This window comes from Oncorhynchus masou, chromosome 15, assembly GCF_036934945.1.
Source record: "Oncorhynchus masou masou isolate Uvic2021 chromosome 15, UVic_Omas_1.1, whole genome shotgun sequence".
NCBI lineage: Eukaryota > Metazoa > Chordata > Actinopteri > Salmoniformes > Salmonidae > Oncorhynchus > Oncorhynchus masou.
The window spans coordinates 45,248,919-45,269,526 of record NC_088226.1 but is presented as its reverse complement, the minus strand read 5'-3'; the positions used below and the strand labels follow the sequence as shown (position 1 = coordinate 45,269,526).

The following is a 20,608-nucleotide window of genomic DNA, read 5'->3' as shown; positions in this document are numbered from 1 at the left end:
CTATAAAGGCAGTATATTGCTGTGGGGTCATGGGTATGACATTAACAGTTTTCATGGCTGTAGAAAGTGTTAAATTGATGTACCCCATGCATATGACATTTACAGTACAGCCAAAGTGGATCATACAGTGCATTGCTGAAATGTAGTCACAAAACTCTAGCTTGGGGAATGAAACCTATCCTACAGTATATTACTGTATTGTCCTGGCATGCTCTGTGGCAGGGGTCACAAGGGCCCTTTCAAATTGTACTTTTGATACTTAAGTATATTTTAGCAATTACATTTACATTTGATACTTAAGTACATTTAAACTTTTAGACTTAAGTAGCATTTTACTGGGTGACTTTCACTTTTACTCGAGTATGACAATTGGGTACTTTTCCCACTATTACATACTATTCAAGACAATGCTGAATAGTACACGATGTGAAATTTGTGATTTTCTTTTAAGACACGAAGACATGACATTTTCAGAAGTTGCAGAGAGGGACCACAATGTGTTCAATACATCTGTCTCTCAGGCTTTTGTAAACATAATCTTAAGCTTTTAATGTTCCTCATACTTCCAGCAGTCAGATCAGTGAAAATAGCCCTTTTGATCCAAGTTTACATCTAGGAATCATGTTGTTGCTGTACAGCATGCATTTCATACAGCATGCCTTTTCGAATATGGCACCACTGTATACTGTGTCTGGTTGCCCATTCAAACTGTGATTACTATGACTACAGTACAGCCTCATCTCTAAGAGATAAAATAGGAACTCCAATCTGACACACACATTCATATATACAGTTGAAGTCGGAAGTATACATACACTTAGGTTGAAGTCATTAAAACTAGTTTTTCAACCACTCCACAAATTTCATGTTAACAAACTATAGTTTTGGCAAGTTAGTTAGGACATCTACTTTTTATGCATGACACAATACATTTTTCCAACATTTGTTTACAGACAGATTATTTCACTTATAATTCACTGTATCACAATTCCAGTAGGTCAGAAGTTTACATACATTAAGTTGACTGTGCCTTTAAACAGCTTGGAAAATTCCAGAAAATGATGTCATGGCTTTAGAAGCTTCTGAAAGGCTAATTGACAAAAATTTGAGTCAATTGGAGGTGTACCTGTGGATGTATTTCAAGGCCTACCTTCAAACTCAGTGCCTCTTTGCTTGACCTCATGGGATAATCCAAATTAAATCAGCCAAGACCTCAGAAAAAAGGATGAACCAGACTTGTGGAGATCTGGTCTTGGGAGCAATTTCCAAACGCCTGAAGGTACCACGTTCATCTGTACAAACAATAGTATGCAAGTATAAACACCATGGGACCACGCAGCCGTCATACTGCTCAGGAAGGAGGCGCATTCTGTCTCCTAGAGATGAACGTACTTTGGTGCGAAAAGTGCAAATCAATCCCAGAACAACAGCAAACTTGTGAACATGCTGGAGGAAACGGGTTCAAAAGTATCTATATCCAGAGTAAAACGAGTTCTATATCTTCTGAAAGATTAGTGAAATCTGTGTGGGTAGCTGGACAGGTAGGATGACTGACAGTGAAGGTGAACAGGTGGTCACGTGTCAGGTGACAGAGGAATGGATGAGACTGATGCAGGAATTCTTTTAACCATAAAGTGATATATTTACTGAGTAGTCTGTGGATTCATGGACGCACAGAACTTCTGGATCAGATGGAGTTAAGGAAGAGAAAGCAGCGAGATCAGGCGATGGCAATTTCCTCCTTTTATGGAGTTGAGATCTGTCGGACATTTCCACCTGACCTAATTAAAGCGCCCCTGGCTCAGCTGAGTTAATGGCAATGAATTAAAGGATTATTCCACCAACTCCATGGGCATTTTCTACACGTCATAACCTGATAAGCTGCTCAGCAAGGAAGAAGCCACTACTCCAAAACCGCCATAAAAAAAACAGACTACGGTTTGCAACTGCACATGGGGACAAAGATCGTACTTTTTGGAGAAATGCCCTTTGGTCTAATAAAACAAAAATAGAACTGTTTGTCCATAATGACCATTGTTATGTTTGGAGGAAAAAGGGGGAGGCTTGCAAGCTGAAGAAAACCATCCCAACCGTGTAGCACGGGGGTGGGAGCATCATGTGGTGGTGCTTCGCTGCAAGAGGGTCTGGTGCACTTCACAAAATATATGGCATCATGAGGATGGAAAATTATGTGGATATATTGAAGCAACATCTCAAGACATCAGTTCTCATCTCAAGTTAAAGCTTGGTCGCAAATGGGTCTTCCAAATGGACAATGACCCCAAGCATACTTCCAACGTTGTACCAAAATGGCTTAAGGACAACAAAGTCAAGGTTTTGAAGTGAACATCACAAAGCCCTGACCTTAATCCTATAGAAAATTTGTGGGCAGAACTGGAAAAAGCAGATGCGAGCAAGGAGGCCTACAAACCGGACTCAGTTACACCAGCTGTCAGGAGGAATGGGCCAAAATTCACCCAACTTATTGTGGGAAGCTTGTGGAAGGCTACCCAAATGTTTGACCCAAGTTAAACAATTTAAAGGCAATGCTACCAAATACTAATTGAGTGTATGTAAAATCCTGACCCACTGGGAATGTGATGAAAGAAATAAAAGCTGAAATAAATCATTCTCTCCACTATTATTCTGACATTTCACATTCTTAACATATAGTGGTGATTATAACTGACCTAAGACAGAGAATGTTTACTAGGATGAAATGTCAGGAATTGTGAAAAACTGAGTTCAAATGTACTTGGCTAAGGTGTATGTAACCTTCCGACTTCAACTGTAGGCTACATTGCTAAACATACTGTAAATTTCACAAATTTTATTAAATGCCAAGAAAAACTCATTACAGTTATTGTTTTATGAAGTTTATTTGGGTTAAAAATCTACTTCTTGAGAAGTTTATGTCCATGGGTCAGAGCCCTTTACCTGTCCTTACACACAGGGAGCTGTATGATAACCAGTCACTGGATCCTATCACCAGCAGAGTCACATTCTTTGTAAATAGAGGCTGTTGCACATCTAGGAGAGAGCGAGTCCTTGAAGCTAAAGAAACAGTTTATACTCTAAGACAGTGGGGAAAACTTACCACACAGTTAGGGATTCTGTATCATGTCTCAAAACACCCAGTGAGTAAGAAGAAAATATTCCAATATGTCGTACCTGTGTCTTTAGGGAGTTCATGATGATGCTGGTCATCAGGATCAGCAGCGCACATTTTGGCTCACGAGAGAGCGGTTTTACTGGGAATCTATGGAGAAGGATGTCAAGGAATACGTGGCCCACTGTAAGAGATGTGTGTTGAGTAAAGCACCTGAGCCTGAAGCAAGAGCTCCACTTGTCTCCATTGTGACAACGGCACCTTTAGAACTGGTGTGTATTGATTTCTGGACTGCAGAAGATTCAAACAACAAGTCTATTGATGTGTTAGTAGTGACTGATCACTTTACTAAGCTGGTCTGTGCGTATCCATGTCCAAACCAGTCTGCCAGGACTGTTGCTCGTGTTCTCTGGAATAATTTCTTCTGCATTTATGGGTTCGCTGATTGTATCCATTCTGACAGGGGTGCTAACTTTGCAGAATTACTTCAGTTATCTGGTGTTGAAAAGTCCCACACCACACCTTATCATCCCATGGGTAACGGTCAAGCAGAATGTCTGAATCACACACTGGGTGGGATGATTAGAGCTCTGCCAGCTAGGTCCAAGGCTAAATGGCCTCAGATGTTGAACACGTTGACTTTCTTCCGTAACTGCACTGTTCACGAGGCTACTGGGTTTCCACCCTTCTTCTTGATGTTTGGATGCACCCCTAGGTTGCCGGTAGATTATATGTTTGAAAGTGTGCTGTTGGATGGGAACACAGTAGATGTGGATAAGTATGTCCAGAGTCTGGGTGAGGATCTGAGAGAGGCCATGACATTGGCCCAGCAGCATGCCAGTAAGCAACAAAAGAGACAAGCCGAGGTCTACAACAAACGGACTAAGGGTCACTCGGTGCGGAAGGGAGACAGAGTTCTACTTGCTAACAAGGGGGAGATGGGCAAGAAGAAACTGGCTGATCGCTGGGAGAGTGTGGTGTACATAATGGTTGCGAAGAACAGCTCTGTAAAGGTTTTCTGTTGAAGGAGAGAAGGACCAAAATGTAGCGTGGTTAGTGTTCAACATGTTTAATATAGATAAACGAGAACACTACAAAATACAAAACAACAAATGTGAAAACCGAAACAGTCCTATCTGGTGCAATGACACAAAGACAGAAGACAACAACCCACAAAGTACCCACAGAATATGGCTGCCTAAATATGGTTCCCAATCAGAGACAACGATAGACAGCTGCCTCTAATTGAGAACCAATCTAGGCAACCATAGACATACAAACTACCTAGAAAGGAAACAGCCCCATAAACATACAAAAAACCCTAGACCAGACAAAACACATAAATCCCCATGTCACACCCTGACCTAACCAAAATAATAAAGAAAATAAAGATAACTAAGGCTAGGGTGTGACAAGCTCACTGAACACCCTACCACTGGACGCATCAAAACTGTGCATAGGAACCTGATTATGCCGGTCAACTTTCTGCCTTTGCTTTCGTGGGAGGAACCTGAGGGCCACGAATCTCTATCGAGTGGTGACGTGATCTCTGAGATGTCTGCAGAGTCCAGCCAAATAGATGGGAGTGACGCCAGGACTGTCCACTGGGTAGCAGGCCTTCCTGAGTCTTCCTGGAGGATACTCCAAGAGGATGGTGTCCCAGCTGATGGAAGTAAGGTGGAACAACCGTATGAAGTCCTTTAAGTGAGGTGTAAGTGTGCTGGCTCCGGATATGCGGATCTGTAGTACTCCCCATCCTTAGGTCAGACCTCTGAGCAGGATTAGTGCTGTCTGTGACATTCCTGCTAGGTTTTTGGGTGAGGATGTTCGGACTAGACTAGGTGTAACGCTCAATGAGTGAATGTGTGTGGAGTCAGGCGCAGAGAGCAAAGGATGCGGGAAAAACACGCTTTAATGTCCAAAATCAAAAGAACAAAATAGTATTTACCCAACACCGGCGTAACTATTAAAACAAATAGTACCCTTAGGTAAAGTACCAGGACAGCGGGGAAAAAAAATATAATAATAAAAAAATAAAAATACTAACACCTCTCACAATTACAGTAGAACAAGCCCGCACAAACAGAAGCGAGCTAAACAAACTTAAATAACCCCTCCCTAACAACCAAACAAGGAACAGGTGAAACCAATTAGACAAAAACAAACGAACACAGAACAAAGGATCGGTGGCAGCTAGTAGACCGGCGACGACGACCGCCGAGCACCACCTGAACCAGAAGGGGAGCCAACGTCGGTAATATTCGTGACACTAGGTAGAGTTTTAAGCCAGTGGATAGGCTAATCCAAACTATGTCTACACAGAAAAGGAAACAGTTCCTGGTTTCTCGGTGACGGTAGGATATTGCCTACCTTTTCATTTTTTTATATATATGTAGTAATCTAAGTGTCTTAGAATGATTCATTGAGATGGATGTTTTCTAACAACCTTTCTCTTAAGGCTGAGGTCACCTTGTTGCCTCGATCAGATTCTTTGATTTGAAAGACAATGTAATAATCAAACATCTAACATGGGTTCAGGGATCGATATTCAATAGTTGGGTCTGTACATTACCAGAGGTTCTCACAGGCAATTCTTAGCCTTCAAACATGATTTCTCTGCAGAAAAACTCAAAATGTTACAGTCTTCTCAAACTTCTCAAACAAATTTTCTGTCTGACTGCTGATAGCTCTTTTCACCACAATATACTCCAGACCAGTGCCAAGAGAGCCTGCTATTCCATTATGAAAAAGATAGGCAATGGTGAAAGAGGGAGAGAAATAGACCCAATCCCCAATACTCTCACTCTCAGCTTCGTATACTCAAGTCTTTCCTGTCTCAGCCTCCAGTATTTATGCTGCAGTAGTTTATGTGTCGGGGGGCTAGGGTCAGTTTGATATATCTGGAGTACTTCTCCTGTCCTATCCGGTGTCCTGTGTGAATTTAAGTATGCTCTCTCTAATTCTCTCTTTCTCTCTTTCTTTCTCTCTCTCGGAGGCCTTGAGCCCTAGGACCATGCCTCAAGACTACCTGACATGATGACTCCGTGCTGTCCCCAGTCCACCTGGCCGTGCTGCTGCTCCAGTTTCAACTGTTCTGTCTGTGATTATTATTATTTGACCATGCTGGTCATTTATGAACATTTGAACATCTTGGCCATGTTCTGTTATAATCTCCACCCGGCACAGCCAGAAGAGGACTGGCCACCCCACATAGCCTGGTTCCTCTCTAGGTTTCTTCCTAGGTTTGGGCCTTTCTAGGGAGTTTTTCCTAGCCACCGTGCTCCTACACCTGCATTGCTTGCTGTTTGGGGTTTTAGGCTGGGTTTCTGTACAGCACTTTGAGATATCAGCTGATGTACGAAGGGCTATATAAATACATTTGATTTGATTTTTCCTCAGTCATTCAGCAGGACTATTGATCCCCAGTTTGTCGTTCTCAGTTCAGTTTTATCCCAGTGTCATGTGTAATTAGGGATGTCTCTCTCAAAGCTGATGGTGGTGGTCTATGAGGGCACAGGACAGATGGAGCAGCCGTGGACATGGGGCCTAAGGAGGGTCCAACTCTGGCCACAGTGAGCGAAGGGAAGGTGGACGGCAGTGAGGGGAAGGGGACAGGAAACCATCCACGCTTCCCCAGACAGGATACTGCGCTCCTCTAAGTGGCATCCTGGAATCAAACGCCTCAAAAGCAGGACTGTCTCTTACACAGAAACACACACACAAGCCCTAAACACGTGTCACACTATATACAAGGGAGCAGCATTTGATACATACATACATGTTACACACACACACACACACACACACACACACACACACACACACACACACACACACACACACACACACACACACACACACACACACACACACACACACACACACACACACATAGAAAGCACTGAGTAAGCTGAACTCTGTCAAACCTGACAGTGATAGTGCATACCAAGAATAAACCAATCAATCAAATAAATAAACACCTCTCTCTCTCTCTCTCTCTCTCTCTCATCCATGCACTCACAATAACATACAGTACATGCTTAGACTATTGTAGACCATTCTGTCTCCTGTGGGAAAATTGATTCCTAATTAAGTGGTTGTTGTACTGCAGACACAGAATAATTACTATAGAGGAAGAGGAGGACTGAATTTATAGCCTCATAATGAATTTAAATTGTCATATATATCATGTCCAGGAAGTGGCTTTATCCTTGAGGCAGATAAGAACAGAGTAGACCAAAGCTACTACCATTAAATCAAAGGAACTATAACTGAAACTGGTTGGCTAAAGAATAACTGCTATTAGGTCAATTAAAACATTATTTTGTCTTGCTCCCCATCGTAGGCTTACAGTACTTTTATGAACACAGCTCACTGTAATCAATCAATATTATTACCAATTATTTTAGACACTATGGAGCACAGTGTCTTTTCCGTTAATAACAAAGATTTTGTCCGTCCTGTACACAACAAGTTTGCCATCGGAATCTTAACACCCATAGTGTTAAATGTAACATTTTCTTAGAAATTATATGTGACCATCTCAAAGTCTTAAACTAATACTAAGTGTTGATAAACTAACACCCCAAAAGTGTTGAGTCCATAACACCATGGGTGTTGCAAATTCCAACTTAAATTAAAGATCATGACCATTCCAAATCATAATTTTTATGAAATTGGATGATATTTGGATGAGACCAGATCAAAGTATGAAACAAAATTGTTGCTTCTACATTGATGAAGTTTGATCATAAAGTTACTGGTCCCCTCCCCAATGTCAAACACTTAAATTCAGAAGGCGGACTATTAAGGGGATAGGGTGACATCACCCTCACTCTCTCATTTTAATACACCAATGGTAACATGATATTCTGTTACCCAATTTAAATAAGTACCACCTTGTAACCAACATCGGAGAAGGCGTTGTGTGTAGAGGGGTATGGAATATTTCTTACATTATTAGCCCAGAATTTCTGGGGGGAACTTTTGGATATCAGAGCGACAGTAACTCACCGGCAATACCAGCATTACGACATGGGAATAAGACTTTCCCGAATTGGATCCTTTGTTCGTACCTCCCAGGGCAATTGAACTGATACCAGAGGCTGATCCAAAAAATCTAATCTGAGGAAAACGCAGTCTGGGATATGTTCCGGGTAGCCTCTGAGAATGACATTGAAGAATACACGGATACAGTGACTGAGATTATCAGGAGATGTTGTACCCACTGTGACTCTTAAAACCTACCCAAACCAGAAACCAGCATTCGCGCAAAACTGAAGGCGCGAACCACAGTATTTAACCATGGTAAGGTGACGAGGAATATGGCTTAATATAAACAGTGTTGTTATTCCCTCCATAAGGCAATCAAACAGGCAAAACATCAGTACAGAGACAAAGTGGAATCACAAAAGACCCACTTCAATTTGCCCCAATAGATCCACAGACGATGAAATCGCCATCGCACTGCACACTGCCATCCCGTCTGAACTTACAAGAGGAATACACCTATGTAAGAATGCTGTTCACTGACAATAGCTCAGCATTCAACACCATAGTACCCTCCAAGCTCATCATTAAGCTCGGGGCCCTGAGTCTGAACCCCGCCCTGTGCAACTGGATCCTGGACTTCCTGACAGTCCGCCCCCAGGTAGTGAATGTAGAAAACAACACCTCCACTTCGCTGATCCTCAGCACAGGGGCCCCACAAGGGTGCGTGCTCAGCCTCCTCCTGTACTCCCTGTTCACCCATGACTCTGTGGCCACGCACGCCTCCAACTCAATCATCAAGTTTGCAGACGACACAACCTGTTTACCAACAATAACGAGACAGCCTACAGGGAGAAGGTGAGGGCCCTGGGAGTGTGGTGCCAGGGAAATAACCTCTCACTCAACGTCAACAACTGATTGTGCACTTCGGGAAACAGCCGAGAGAACACCCCACTATCCACATCGACAGGACCGCAGTGGAGAAGGTGGAACATTTCAAGTTCCTCGGCATATACATCACTGACAAACTGAAATGGTCCACCTACACAGACAGTGTGGTGAAGAAGGCGCAACAGTGCCTCTTCAACCACAGGAGACTGAAGAAAATTGGCTTGGCATCTAAAACCCTGACAAACTTTTACAGATGCACAATTGAGAGCACCCTATCAGGCTGTATCACCACCTGGTACGGCAACTGCACCTCCCACAATGGCAGGACTCTGCAGAGGGTGGTGCGATCTCCCCAACGCATCCCTGGGGGCAAACTACCTGCCCTCCAGGACACCTAAAGCACCCGATGTAACAGGAAAGCAAAAAAGATCATCAAAAACAACAACCACCCAAGCCACTGCCTGTTCACTGCTATCATCCAGAATGCGAGGTCAGTACAGGTGCATCAAAGCTGGGACTGAGAGACTGAAAAACAGCTTCTATCTCAAGGCCATCAGACTGTTAAATAGCCATCACTAGCACCTTAGAGGCTGCTGCCCTATAGACATAGACTTGAGATCACTGGCCACTTAAATAATGGAACACTAGTCACTTTAATAATGTTTACATATTTTGTATTACTTATCTCATACGTATATACTGTATTCTATTCTATTCTACTGTATTTTAGTCTATGCTCCACCGACATTGCTCGTCCAAATATTTATATTTTCCTTTACTTTAGATTTGTGTGTATTGTGTGTATTGTTGCAAAATTGTTAGATATTACTTGTTAGATATTACTGCACTGTTGGAGCTAGAAACACAAGCATTTTGCTACACCCGCAATAACATCTGCTCAACGAGTATGTGACCAATACATTTGATTTGATTTGATTTAGATAGCTACTCTACTGATGCCAAAATTTGACTGTAGGGTGTCAGCAAATATAATAACACGTTTACCCTATTCATATATAGGGTAAGCTTGTTTGCCCTTTCATATGTGTTTTGTTTTAACTAGTTACTGGCTAGCTAGGTCTTCAGCCAGCATGGAACAAAATGGGGTGAAGGTTCGTTCACTGCAGTTAGAATGACTGCCACGGTAAGGAAGATTGATAAAGGAGACTAACTAAACCATCTAAATTTGAACCACCATCTCAATAATTTGTGAATAAGTCCAACCATTTACAGATTGGAATAGTTTAGAAAAATGTATGTTATTTATCTTTGTGCAGTATAAGATCAATTAATCAATCAATGTGCGTACAGAAACATAAATATTAAAACAAACTATTCTTAAAATCAACCTGCAACAAAACATGCAGGGAAATACGATAATGAGGCCCCTCCCATGTATTTCTCACTCAGGGTTAACGGGAGTTAACTCAACACAGTTGAGTAACAACAACACCACGATTCTGTAAATTATGTTGCTATTTTGTTATTATGCTGTTTGAACAACGTGCCCTGATTTTCCAGTAGGGAGGCAACCATCTGCCAACAAAGCCATTGTCAGCCATCCCTCTCCTGTTCTCATTTAGGATTGTCAGAAGCCAGGGCTTGTGGGCGTCATAGAGCATGTTACATGTGCGTGTTTGTCAGAGTCTCAGCTTTCATATATAGCTTTTAATAGTTTGTAGCTTAAACCATTCGGACTCTACATACATGCAGAAGAAATAAACAAATCCGATGGTACAAACCAGAAGTCTGTAGCTCAAACACACTATGTTTAAAAGGGGTAAGAAGTACAAAACGTGTCTGCAATACGGTGTGTCTCATTGGGTTACCATCTTTTTAGCTTCCTCTCATGGATATGTTTTGTGTAATTTGTGTACATTTTTTCTTGTGTTTTGTTGTTCTCTTTTGCAGGGACAGTGGAGACTAACCCACAGGTTTACCAGTGAAGGCTGGTTTGAGCTGGTCTCCTGTCATTACTTTCCTGAGCTGCTGATCTATGTATCTCTGGGGATTGTGTCTGGCAATCACCCTCTCACCTGGTGGCTCATTGTCCTCTACATAAACACAGGCCCTCACGCACTTTGATATCTAGAGTTCTGACTGGGTCTTGACTGCTGGAGCTGCTGTACCTCTCATACCGCCTCCAACAGGAGGCCCTTAAAGGAAATAAATGGTATAGAAACAGTTAACATGGTTCTGCCTACATTTGCTGTACCAAAGCTGAAATAAAAATGTCTACAGGAAAGCAATAAATGAATGTGTTCAATGAATGTTCCCACCTCAGCCACTGGATGACACTAAGGTTGAGTCAATGACAGTTTGGATATTTTGCATTGTGGATTTTTCTGAGCTTTTTTCTCAGGCAGTGGCTCGAACAGTCAAGTCAGAGGCTGTCAGAGGCAGAGACCGTAAAAGAAATACATTTTCAGAGGTCTTCTGGCCAAACTCTTGCTGCCACCTGCTGTTTACACCTGTAACATCAACAGCACATTAATGAATCGTTGTGTTTTTTTAATCATCTATTGATTGGATCAGTTATATCCGTAATGCATCATACAGTATGGTGGTTATTTATCTGATGAACTAACTAATACACGACTGTCCCTGTGTAATCTTCAAACCCCGACCCTAGGCAACGTTGTCAAGTTTCGGGTTACGGGTCGAGTTATCGAGACTAGTCCCTTTGCAGCAGTTGTGCATCGGAACTTGAATGCTCCATTGGTGTTTCCAGACGGAGGTTTTTGAGTGCCTGACCGAACAATGCTAACACTTTTAGGATTTTGTGTTATTGATTTCCTGTGGTTATCCTTGGCTTTATGCTTTCTTTTAGCTTTTTGTGTCCACAGACTCTCACGGTACCTGCCGACTGGATGTGAGCATTCAAAACTGTATATATTATTCCAGGATCTAATCCGATACGGTAAAACCAAGGGGCCACTGAAACGAGACCACTGGCTGCGTGTTTTTGATATCCCAAAAAGGTAATGCTCGGCCCTTTTGAGGAAATGGGAAAACATATTTCAACTATATTTTAAATTACCCACTTCCATATATTTTCTTTATTGGGTGGACGTTTATCAGCACAACGTAATGTAACAGCTGATCGGAAGTCCAGATTTCGAATGGTTTTGCAAGACTAGAGCACCGATTGATGATTATGACACTTGACTGACCGTAGGCCACTGATTTTAATTAAACCTCTTCTTTGTAGATGGTTCTGGCACTTCTATGCAATATCTGTTGGCTGGAATGGTTTTCTTATTGTCCTGTCACTTAACATGATTGTATGGGGCCAGAAATTCCCATCATGGTTGACTGACATATTGGGATTCCTGACTACTGGTGGACCAGTGGCAGTCAGGCAAGGTAACTTTTCCAGATTTGGGATATTTTATGGTTACCTCATTTGTTTTAATTTGCTGTGTTGGCACCTGGTAAGACCAACTCATCATATTAGGTTGTATGTGCCTGTAGAACACTGACTCATGTTTACTTTAGTTCCACAGGTGTCAGCTGTGCTGGTGCAGGTCCTGTTATGGGTTCATTCTCTTAGACGACTACTGGAGTGCCACTTGGTCAGCGTGTTCTCTGATGGGGTCATTCACATTGTTCAGTATATATTTGGCTTGGCCTACTACATTTTACTGGGGCTGACAGTGCTGTGCTCGGATTCTTTGATAATTGAAGGAGGTGAGCTTTGTATTGTATTGCTTCACAATTCACATACTGCTTGATGATCTTTACCGAACAAAAATATAAACGCAACATGTAAAGTGTTGGTCCCATGTTTCATGAGCTGAAATAAAATATCTCAGAAATGTTCCATATGCACAAAAAGCTTATTTCTCTCAAATTGTGTACACCAATGTGTTTACATCCCTGTGAGTGAGCATTCCTCATTTGCCAAGATAATCCATCCACCAGAAGGGTGTGGTATATCAAGAAGCAGATTGAACAGCATGTTCACATTGTGCTGGGGACAATAAAAGGCAACTCTAAAATGTGCAGTGCCACAGATGTCTCAAGTTTTGAGGGAGCATGCAATTGGCATGCTGACTACAGGAATGTCCACCAGAGCTGTTGCCAGAGAATTGAATGTTAATTTCTCTACCATAAGCCGCCTCCAACGTTGTTTTAGAGAATTTGACAGAATGTCCAAACAGCCTCGCAACTGCAGGCCACATGTAACCATGCCAGCCCAGGACCTCCACATCCAGCTTCTTTACCTGCAGATTGTCTGAGACCAGCCACCCGGACAGCAGATGAAACGGAGGAGTATATCTGTCTGTAATAAAGTGCTTTTGTGGGAGAAAAAATCATTCTGATTGGCTGGATCTGGCTCCCAGTGGGTGTGTCAGGCTCACCAATGGGTGGGCCTATGCCCTCCCATGCCCACCCATGGCTGCGCCTCTGCCCAGTCATGTGAAATCTATAGATTAGGGTGTAATTAATTTATTTCAATTAACTGATTTCCTTAAATGAACTGTAACTCAGTAAAATTGGTGAAATTGTTGCATGTTGCGTATATATATATATTCAGTGTATTATATGTAATTGTGATATTTGTTATGTGTTGATGCCAGACTGATGGTGTTGTTTTGGTAGGGAGCCCTGCTTTCCCATTGCTCTCCCAGCTGAGGTGGTACTATGTGGCTGGAGCTGTACTCTTCTCCTGGGCCTCTCTGCTGCAGCACCGCTCCCTGGTCTTGCTGGCCAGACTGCGCACTGGAGGATCAGGTGAGGTCATGCAGATCAGGTGTCTCAATTATTAGCTCAAAATGACTCCGAGAGGACACTCGGCAAGTAAATGTTTGATCACATTACCCCTATCAGTCCCGAGACCCCAGCACAAATCTGCTTTTTTTGTCCATGCCTTATATTTATCCTCACAATTAAGTCTTTTACCATTTTCTTTTCAGGACAACGAGGGCTACAAGTAGCACACAACACTTTGACACAATCATTTGCATTCACGAGTTGTATTGACAAACGTCAATTAAAAAAAACAAGGCCACCCAAAGCAAAAACCTGATTTTAATTTTTAATGAACGCTGTATGTACAGAAATGGTTAGTTCACTGGGAAATGAATATCCAAATTGTCAGTGACAACTGTGTGATGTTTCTGACAGCAACTATGTGAGCTTATTACAGTATAGACACTATGTCCTGGGATTTCCTATGATCTTAGTAGAAGAACATCATACATTCTAACGACTCTTGTGTGGCTTGTGAGCATCATAGAGCAAAACATGTGCGTGTTTGTGAGAGTCTCAACTTTTCATGGAAAGCTTTTAATAGTTTTGTAGCTCAAACCATTCGGACTCTGTATATGTTTTTGTATAAAGGCCCCGGCCCCGGGCCCCTTTGGAATCCACCCTTGTCTCACAAACACTGCTCTATCTCAGCCCCGGTTAATTACGGACTACGGATGCAGAAGAAATAGATGAATCCAATGGTAAAACCCAGTAGTCTCTAGCTCAAACACACTGTTTAAAAGGGGTTAGAAGTCCAAAATGTGCCAGTGATACAGTGGGACTCATTTGGTTAACATCTTTTTAGCTTCCCCTCATGAATATGTTTTGTATAATTTGTATACATTTTGTCTTGTGTTTTGTTCTCCTCTTTTGCAGGGACAGTGGAGACTCTAGCCCACAGGGTTCCCAGTGGAGGCTGGTTTGAGCTGGTCTCCTGTCCTCATTACTTAGCTGAGCTGCTGATCTATGTGTCTCTGGGGATTGTGTCTGGAAGTCACGCTCTCACCTGGTGGCTCGTTGTCCTCTATGTGCTCTTCAACCAGGCGCTGGCTGCCCAGCTCTGTCATGAGTTTTACACAAGCAAGTTTCAGTCTTACCCACAGCATCGCAAAGCATTCCTCCCTTATTTATTGTAACTGATGCCTGATATGAATAATGTGATTTATTTTGTACAACTTAATTTTCCAGAAAAATAAATCTAAATACTTTGTTTGTTGAAATGATTGCATTGAATATCTATTTTTTATATATATATATATAATAGATTTAAAGATTAAACAAATTCACAGGATAAGATTGATAAGGACACTGTTAGGAGCAGAAATCGTTTGTGTACATTGGCAAGGACTGATAAGGGAGTGCCTTGGCTTCCGTACTTAAGGTGACTTAATTAAGGTGCAGGGTTTACGCCAGGCCCTAGCCCAGTTTATGCTGTGACTGACAGCAGCAGCTCCACTAGATAATGAATGGCATTGGTGTCCATTTCGGTGTCCATATCCTGAGATTGGCTCCAACTTAAAATTGCAGTAATGACATCAATATTTAGAAAAGTCTTCCAGCATTTTTTAAATGATCACAGTATTTGAATTGCTTTTATTTGACCACTTGTATTACTCTACATTAAAGTGTAGCTACTATATAGTATAGTTTCATAGAGCCTCTTGCTCTCGCTGCATTTTCTTCCCTCCCACTATTGGTTGGCATTTGCAAGTCTCTGATATTTTCCATGACATCTACAAATTGGCAGTTGAAGTAGCCAATGACAGTACTGCACAGAAGTTAAATTAGCAGATTACATACGCGTCCTCCTTTTAGCGATCCAATCACATTAGTGGTTTACTGTCTTTCAGGTAGCATGTTCACAATTTAAAAATCCCGTATGAGTTCTATCCAAAGCAGAAATGGTTATATCCTCAATGGTTCAATCGGCAAGCTTTTCTACCAACACCAACTAGCTATGTAGTGTACGTCTAGCTAATTATATCGAGTGATTTACGCAGTCAGGGGCAGTGATTTTTATCATTTAACCCATACGCTTATGTAAACTGCCTTTATCAGCATTTTAACACAATCTGCTTGCTTCCCTTTGTTAAAATGTATCTACTGGCCGGCGGAAGGAATGGAAGGGCTAACATAAGTGTGATGTGTGTCCTGCTGCCCCTGGTTGTCGCGGTGTTGTCAGCTGGAGTTTCTGGGATGCAGGAGGAACACAAACCAGTCCAAGAACAACCGCAACAAGAGGTAGTTAACTAGTTAGCTTGCTATCTTAACTAGCAACTCGAAAACATTCCACATAGCTAATAATGCTAACTAGCGAGCGTCGTTACGTTCGCATAGCCAGAGCAAGATGATGTGTAAAGTCACCACCAGTATCTATTTCACTCGGTTACTTTGACCTCTTTCTTGGTTCATGCTTTGGGGACATGCCATAGGTGGAAAACATGGTTAGCCGGGTTATTGTCCTGGTCGTCACTAGCCCTAGTCTGGAAGTTGAACTCTAATAACTACCAAGTTGTATTATACCCCTAGTCTACGTGACTTTGACTACCTGCTTCAATGAGACAGGCTGTACACTTTCCAATATACAGTATCAGTCAAACGTTTTGACACACCTACTCATTCCAGGGTTTTAGTTTATTTTTACTATTTTCTACATTGTAGATTAATAGTAAAGACATTAACTATGAAATAACACACATGGAATCTTCTAGTAACCAAAAAAGTATTAAACAAATAAAAATATTTTAGATTATTCAAAGTAGCCACCCTTTGCATTGATGACAGCTTGGTATTCTCTCAACCAGCTTCATGAGGTAGTCATGATGCATTTCAATTAACATTTGTGCCTTGTTAAAAGTGAATTTGTGTAATGTCTTTCCGTAATGCATTTGAGCCAATCAGTTGTGTTGTGACAAGTTCGGTGTGGTATACAGAAGATAGCCCTATTTGGTAAAAGACCAAGTCCATATTATGGCAAGAACAGCTGAAATATGCAAAGAGAAATGACAGTACATCATTACTTTAAGACATGAAGGTTAGTCAATCTGGAAAAATGTAAGAACTTTGAACGTTTTCAAGTGTGGCAGGTTGGGGAGGCAAGTTAGCCTAGTGGTTAGAGCGTTGGGCCAGTAACCGGAAGGTTGCTGGCCCAAATCCCCAAGCTAACAAGGTAAAAATCTGTCGTTTAACCCACTGTTCCTAGACCGTCATTGTAAATAAGTATTTGTTCTTAACTGACTTGCCTAGTTAAATAAAAAAATAATTGTAAAAAGGCTCTCATGAGGACCGCCACAGGAAAGGAAGACTCAAATCTAATCAAATTTTATTTGTCACATACACATGGTTAGCAGATGTTAATGCGAGTGTAGCGAAATGCTTACCTCTGCTGCAGAGGAGAAGTTCATTAGTTACCAGCCTCAAAAATTGCAGCCCAAATAAATGCTTCAGAGTTCAAGTAACAGACACATCTCAACATCAATTGTTCAGAGGAGACTGCGTGAATCAGGCCTTCATGGTTGAATTTCTGCAACAACACCACTACTAAAGGACACCGATAAGAAGACACGAGCAATGAACATTAGTTTGGTTTGAGGAGTCCAAATTTGTGATTTTTGGTTCCAACCGCTGTGTCTTTGAGACGCAGAGTAGGTGAACGGATTATCTCTGCATGTGTGGTTCCCACCGTGAATATGGAGGAGGTGGTGCTTTGCTGGTGACATTGTCTGTGAGTTATTTAGAATTCAAGGCACACTTACCCAGCATGGCTACCACTGCAGCGATACGCCATCCCAGCTGGTTTGCGCTTAGTGGGACTATCATTTGTTTTTCAACAGGACAATGACCCAACACACCTCCAGGCTGCATAAGGGCTATTTGACCAAGAAGGAGAGTGTTCGAGTGCTGCATCAGATGACCTGGCTTCCACAATCACCTGACCTCAACTCAATTGAGATGGTTTGGGATGAGTTGGACTGCAGAGTGAAGGGATAGCAGCCAACAAATTCTCAGCATATGTGGGAACTCCTTCAAGACTGTTGGAAAAGTATTCCAGGTGAAGCTGGTTGAGAGAGTGCCAAATTGTGCAAAGCTTTCAAGGCAAAGGGTGGCTACTTTGAAGATATATTTAGATTTGTTTTAACACTTTTTTGGTTACTACATGATTCCATGTGTGTTATTTCATAGTTTTGATGTCTTCACTATTATTCTACAATGTAGAAAATTGTAAAAAAAAAAAAAAAAAGAAGGAAAAAAAAGAACCTTTGACTAGTACTGTATGTGTACAAAAAAAAACAAATTAAAACATGGTTTCCATGGCTAACCTGTTGTGGAACTGAACTGATATTTGTTTCCCCTTCAACAGAAAACACCAACTGCTCATGCTATTGGCCCAGAGATCAGTGAAAATGATTCCAGCAAATCTGGTGACCTGGGCTTCATCCATGCCTTTGTTGCTGCCATCTCTGTCATCATTGTCTCTGAGCTGGGAGACAAGACTTTCTTCATCGCTGCCATCATGGCTATGCGCTACAACCGCCTCACTGTGCTGTTAGGGGCAATGCTAGCGCTTGGCATTATGACCTGCCTTTCAGGTTGGTGGATGGGTTGTTGGGATTTTGTTCATGTATCCCAATTAGTGGAGGTGCGGATCCATCCTGGGTGTGTCTGAATGTCCCCCTGAGTATTTGGTTCTGTACAGTCCGTCCTTTATCCTACTAAGTCCCTCTTATGTTTTCTCAGTGATGTTTGGCTATGCCACCACCATCATCCCCAGGATCTACACATACTATGTGTCCACAGCTCTGTTTGCCATCTTTGGTGTTCGCATGCTGAGAGAGGGGCTGAAAATGAGTCCAGACGAGGGTCAGGAGGAGCTGGAGGAGGTGCAGGCTGAGATTAAAAAGAAGGATGAGGAGGTCTGTAAAACACACACTGCCCACACCTACATTTGCATGTTAGGAATTTTCATATTACCCTGCTGCAACTCTTGGTCTAGGGTTTCATTGTTTGGTTTGTATTCCTATTTCCTATAGCTCCAGCGGTCTAAGCTGGTGAATGGGGCTTCAGATGTGGAGTTGGGCTCAGGGTCAAGCCATCCTCAGGGGAGATGGCACAGCTTAATCTCGCCTGTGTTCATCCAGGCCTTCACCCTCACCTTCCTTGCAGAGTGGGGAGACCGCTCTCAGCTGACCACCATCATCTTGGCTGCCCGGGAGGTGAGTCCTGACAGACCCACTATGGAGTCTGAGTCTGCTTGCCTAGTAAAAATGGCACATGCTGGCAAACGTTACACTGATCTCAAGCTAAAATGCTGAGATGTGGCTGGAAAGCATTCATTGTGGATCTAAAGTCAGAGTTCATGATTAAGATCAGGATATAGGGTTGCTGTGTACGTGTAATATACTCAAAAGGAATTATTGTTGTGCATTTATTTCTACTGCACTGTGATACTTGTTGGTTCTGTGAGAGGCTTATAAACGTATCATAAACAAATGCTCTGTCTCAGGATCCTTTTGGAGTGGCAGTGGGTGGTACTCTGGGACACTGTCTGTGCACAGGACTGGCTGTGGTTGGAGGAAGGATGATTGCACAGAAGATCTCTGTCAGAACTGGTAATATATTTTTCCTCACTTGAATAATAAAAAAAATGTGTTCCTGATTGTGGTCATAGCCTACACCAGGGCTCTCCAACCTTGTTCCTGGAGAGATACCGTCCTGTAGGTTTTCACTTCAAACCTAATCGAGCGCATCTGACTAATAATTAGCAGGTTGATTTGATTAATCAGAAGTTACAACTGGGGTTGGAGCGAGATCCTACAGAAGGGTAGCTCTCAAGGAACAGGGTTGGAGAGCCCTGGCCTATACTGTAATGAATGTAGCTAGTAGTCATTGGCATTGTGTTATGGACCTCTGTTTTCTCCTCCTCAGTTACAATCGTTGGTGGGATAATGTTCCTGGCCTTTGCATTCTCTGCCCTCGTCGTCAAGCCAGATGCTGGAATCTGATTGGAGTACATACATATAAAGCTCAACTATGTGTATTTGGAGAGGCTGTACTCTTGACTCTGTGTGTATGACAGTTGTACTGTACTCATGGTGTAGGTGAGATATGGAGAATATTCTATAATGGGACTCTAATGGGTGAGTGTGTCTGTGTGAATGTTGCCCTCTTGTCTTACTGAGTCTGTGATCCCTCACCGTTCTGAATCCTGTCTTACACACGGGACAAGACTTACCTCTCCCTCAGGCCTGTCAGTACTGAGCTTGGTTCTGTTTTATTAATTCGTTCCCCATCCTCGGGTTATTATATTATGATTTAAGAGCAGCTCATTCATTGACTGAGTGCATGGAATCTCTCCTCCCCTCTTCAGCGTGAGCTCAGTGTTGTTGAATGCTGACTTCAGGGAAATCCCAACGGTTTATGAAGAGGTTGTGTGAGGCCTACAGTTGAAGAAATCATGGAACAAAATACTTCATAGCTTCACTGCCATGTTTCGAGACCTGAGCCATTGTCTACTACACCTTTCCTGAAAGTGGTTGGTATTTATTTACAACTTTTGAGCAGAGAGATTGGTATTGTTAACTTTTATTTTTTTAGCTGAAGTACTGTAGACACTATACTTTTTTAAAGTGCACAGGGAAATGTCAATATTTGACAAGTTGTACCCTGTGATGACCGACCAAGCGTGTACATGTACGCTGTTTGCGATATTCACTTCATTGTTAGCCTGATTAATGTAAATACTCAATAAAACCTGTCATGCCAAGACTGGTTTCTTACCTTATAAATTATTGTCTAGCCCCTACATTTTATGCAATGATTAAGTTATCCTGGATATGAGTGATTGCCGAAAATTGCGAGAAGCAA

The 20,608-nt window shown here is 42.2% G+C and overlaps 2 protein-coding genes across 3 annotated transcripts; both read left to right on the top strand.

Moving 5' to 3' along the window:
- The first annotated feature begins 11,705 nt into the window (after positions 1-11,705).
- On the top strand, positions 11,706-14,954 carry srd5a3 (steroid 5 alpha-reductase 3). The gene is made up of 5 exons (XM_064989393.1): positions 11,706-11,970; positions 12,201-12,355; positions 12,488-12,679; positions 13,595-13,726; positions 14,621-14,954. Exons 1-5 carry the CDS (start codon positions 11,750-11,752, stop codon positions 14,878-14,880), a joined length of 960 nt encoding a protein of 319 aa, XP_064845465.1. The 5' UTR covers positions 11,706-11,749; the 3' UTR covers positions 14,881-14,954.
- Positions 14,955-15,597: 643 nt separating this feature from the next.
- On the top strand, positions 15,598-20,509 carry tmem165 (transmembrane protein 165). Of its 2 annotated transcripts, none has more exons than XM_064989396.1 (6): positions 15,598-15,985; positions 18,105-18,333; positions 18,542-18,657; positions 18,775-18,957; positions 19,248-19,353; positions 19,670-20,509. In XM_064989396.1, the coding sequence occupies exons 1-6, from the start codon at positions 15,839-15,841 to the stop codon at positions 19,744-19,746; spliced, it is 858 nt and encodes a 285-aa protein (XP_064845468.1). In that variant the 5' UTR covers positions 15,598-15,838; the 3' UTR covers positions 19,747-20,509. The 2 variants fall into 2 exon arrangements, with proteins under 2 accessions (XP_064845468.1, XP_064845466.1); XM_064989394.1 differs by having other exon boundaries at positions 15,600-15,985; positions 18,482-18,657.
- The last annotated feature ends 99 nt before the right edge of the window (positions 20,510-20,608 follow it).

Excerpts from the sequence above, each read along its gene's own strand:
- srd5a3 (XM_064989393.1), top strand. The coding sequence starts at position 11,750 with ATGCTAACACTTTTAGGATTTTGTGTTATTGATTTCCTGTGGTTATCC. Across the intron at positions 11,971-12,200 it reads GTTTTTGATATCCCAAAAAG|ATGGTTCTGGCACTTCTATG; the intron begins GTAATGCTCGGC and ends TCTTCTTTGTAG. Across the intron at positions 12,680-13,594 it reads TTCTTTGATAATTGAAGGAG|GGAGCCCTGCTTTCCCATTG; the intron begins GTGAGCTTTGTA and ends TTGTTTTGGTAG.
- tmem165 (XM_064989394.1), top strand. The coding sequence starts at position 15,839 with ATGTATCTACTGGCCGGCGGAAGGAATGGAAGGGCTAACATAAGTGTG. Across the intron at positions 15,986-18,104 it reads AAGAACAACCGCAACAAGAG|AAAACACCAACTGCTCATGC; the intron begins GTAGTTAACTAG and ends CCCCTTCAACAG. Across the intron at positions 18,658-18,774 it reads TTAAAAAGAAGGATGAGGAG|CTCCAGCGGTCTAAGCTGGT; the intron begins GTCTGTAAAACA and ends TATTTCCTATAG.